We start from the raw sequence: 2,031 nt of genomic DNA, 5'->3' as shown, positions 1-2,031 counted from the left end.
TGGTGCAAGTATTTTGTTTTATAATTAGATAGATTTTGAATTTTGTATATGAGACTTATGGGTAAGTGCCCCATATTTTTTTTATGATATCTAATATTACTCTTTAATAAAACAAGATAAAAATTATATATATAAAAAAAAAAAAAACAGTGTATCACACAAACTATGAAATTAATAACAATAAATGTATTGATGTAATAATATATTTCAATAAATAGTTTTTTTTTTCATCATTTAATACGTAATTCGATTTCAAAATTTTATATTATAATAATAATATCTTTTTCTATTAATTTGTAATAAATTAATTAACTTACTTATAAAAATTAAAGTCCAGGTTCATATGGGTCAAGCCTGGTCCCAAGCCTAAGCTTATATTTTTAAGTCCTAAGGACTTGAATATTAAGGGGTTAGGATGGGTCAGTCTAATCTTAAGTTGTAAACTGTTAAAACCCACGAGCCTTAACTTTAAATTTTAAGATTTATTTTAAGTCAGACTTATTTATAAGTTGTTTTATAAAAAAAAAAAAAAAATCAAAAACCAAGAATTTAAGAACAGAGTTGATTTCAATCTAATCAAGACATTGAATATCATTCTCGTTACTATACAATACAATATACATTGTGATTCATGTACATATCTCTATAAACACAAATAATCTACGCCGCCATTAAAATTACAGTATTAGTCCTAATTGGAAAGTATATTAAGAAGAGAGACTCTGGTGCGGATCAAATGCCTAAAAAGACACTCCAAACCACTCTCAATTCCTTCAATACTTCCATTCAAATCCTCCAACCTTCCCTGTACACATTCAATCCTCTCCCCCTCACCATCTCTCTCTGAACAATACAACATCAAATCTTCTCCGCTCGCCATTTTCGAAACCAATGACCATTTTCTAGTCCTCGGCCTCCCCAATGGCGCGCAAAGAAACAACAAGAGCGATTCGAAGATCGAAATCGTGATCAAACTCGCTTCTCTAACCACTGCAAACATGTTCTGATCTGAATCTGATAGATTAGAGACCCCGAATTTGCTATCGAATTTCTTCAATTCCGCTAGTGATTTCGAAACTTCCTTCTTCATCTTCTTGCTAGAGCACTTGTAATCGTTGATAGCGATACCGATTTTTCTTCTCCGGAGAGCGGATTGAAGGGTTTGAAGATTTGACTTTATTTCCAAAATTGAATCCCTTGTGTTGCTGCATATATCTATGTATTTAACGGACTCTTCTAACAATTTGATCACCCGTTTTTGGTGTTTTTGAGCTTGTTGGGTGAGTGGCAGAGAAAGAAGTTGTTCAATGCATATGTACAGATCTCCGAGGCCAGTTAAGCCGATGCGAATCGTCTCTGCATTTGATGAAGAGCATGATGATTTCCATATCTTGAGTTTGTTGAGCTCTTGTTCGATTCGGAGTGTGGTTGGGTGTGATCGAGCCTGAGAGCTAATGGATCGAGCATGGTAGTTAGTTTTGGATTTGGGGGAGAAACTAGGCATTTTCAAAGTGGAAAAATTCATATCAATGGTAGGTTTATGTGGGGATATATTTTCTGAGTACCAACACGTGGCTAAGGCGACGTCGACGTGTCAGCCGAGGTGCCACGTGTCCAGATCATGACGCCGAGGTGATCTCGGTTAGGTCGAGATTATCTCCGAAGATATCGGAATCCGAGATAATCGGATAAAAGATAAAGGACAAGAGTCCTAGAATAAAGAGGAGACTTAGCCAAGCTAAGGATAAAGTTCTTAGAGAGTTTATATTTATCTCTGGAAGAGTCCAAAGTAAGCACTGAACAGGAATCCATAGAAGTCAGGCTTCTATTGGGATTAGGATTGAGGTAACTATAAAAGAGAGGCACCCCCATGAGTCTAAGGTACGCAATTTTATGCTTTAAGCATTGAGTTTAGCATTATTAATTATCTTTGAGAGATATACTGACTTGATCGTTAGAGTGCCCCCGGGTGGACGAACCACCGCCCGAATCTTCTCTTTCTGTTACAGGTTAGCCAAGTGTCATCTATTC

At 35.8% G+C, this 2,031-nt stretch overlaps 1 protein-coding gene across 1 annotated transcript; it reads right to left on the bottom strand.

The window, feature by feature from the left end:
* Nucleotides 1-691: 691 nt before the first annotated feature.
* Nucleotides 692-1,504, bottom strand: LOC114301406 (uncharacterized). Its single transcript, XM_028246375.2, has one exon. The coding sequence runs from the start codon at nucleotides 1,502-1,504 to the stop codon at nucleotides 692-694; it is 813 nt and encodes a 270-aa protein (XP_028102176.2).
* Nucleotides 1,505-2,031: the final 527 nt, after the last annotated feature.

Source organism: Camellia sinensis, chromosome 1 (assembly GCF_055761805.1).
Source record: "Camellia sinensis isolate YWXY chromosome 1, ASM5576180v1, whole genome shotgun sequence".
NCBI lineage: Eukaryota > Viridiplantae > Streptophyta > Magnoliopsida > Ericales > Theaceae > Camellia > Camellia sinensis.
This window is presented reverse-complemented; position numbering and strand designations above follow the sequence as displayed.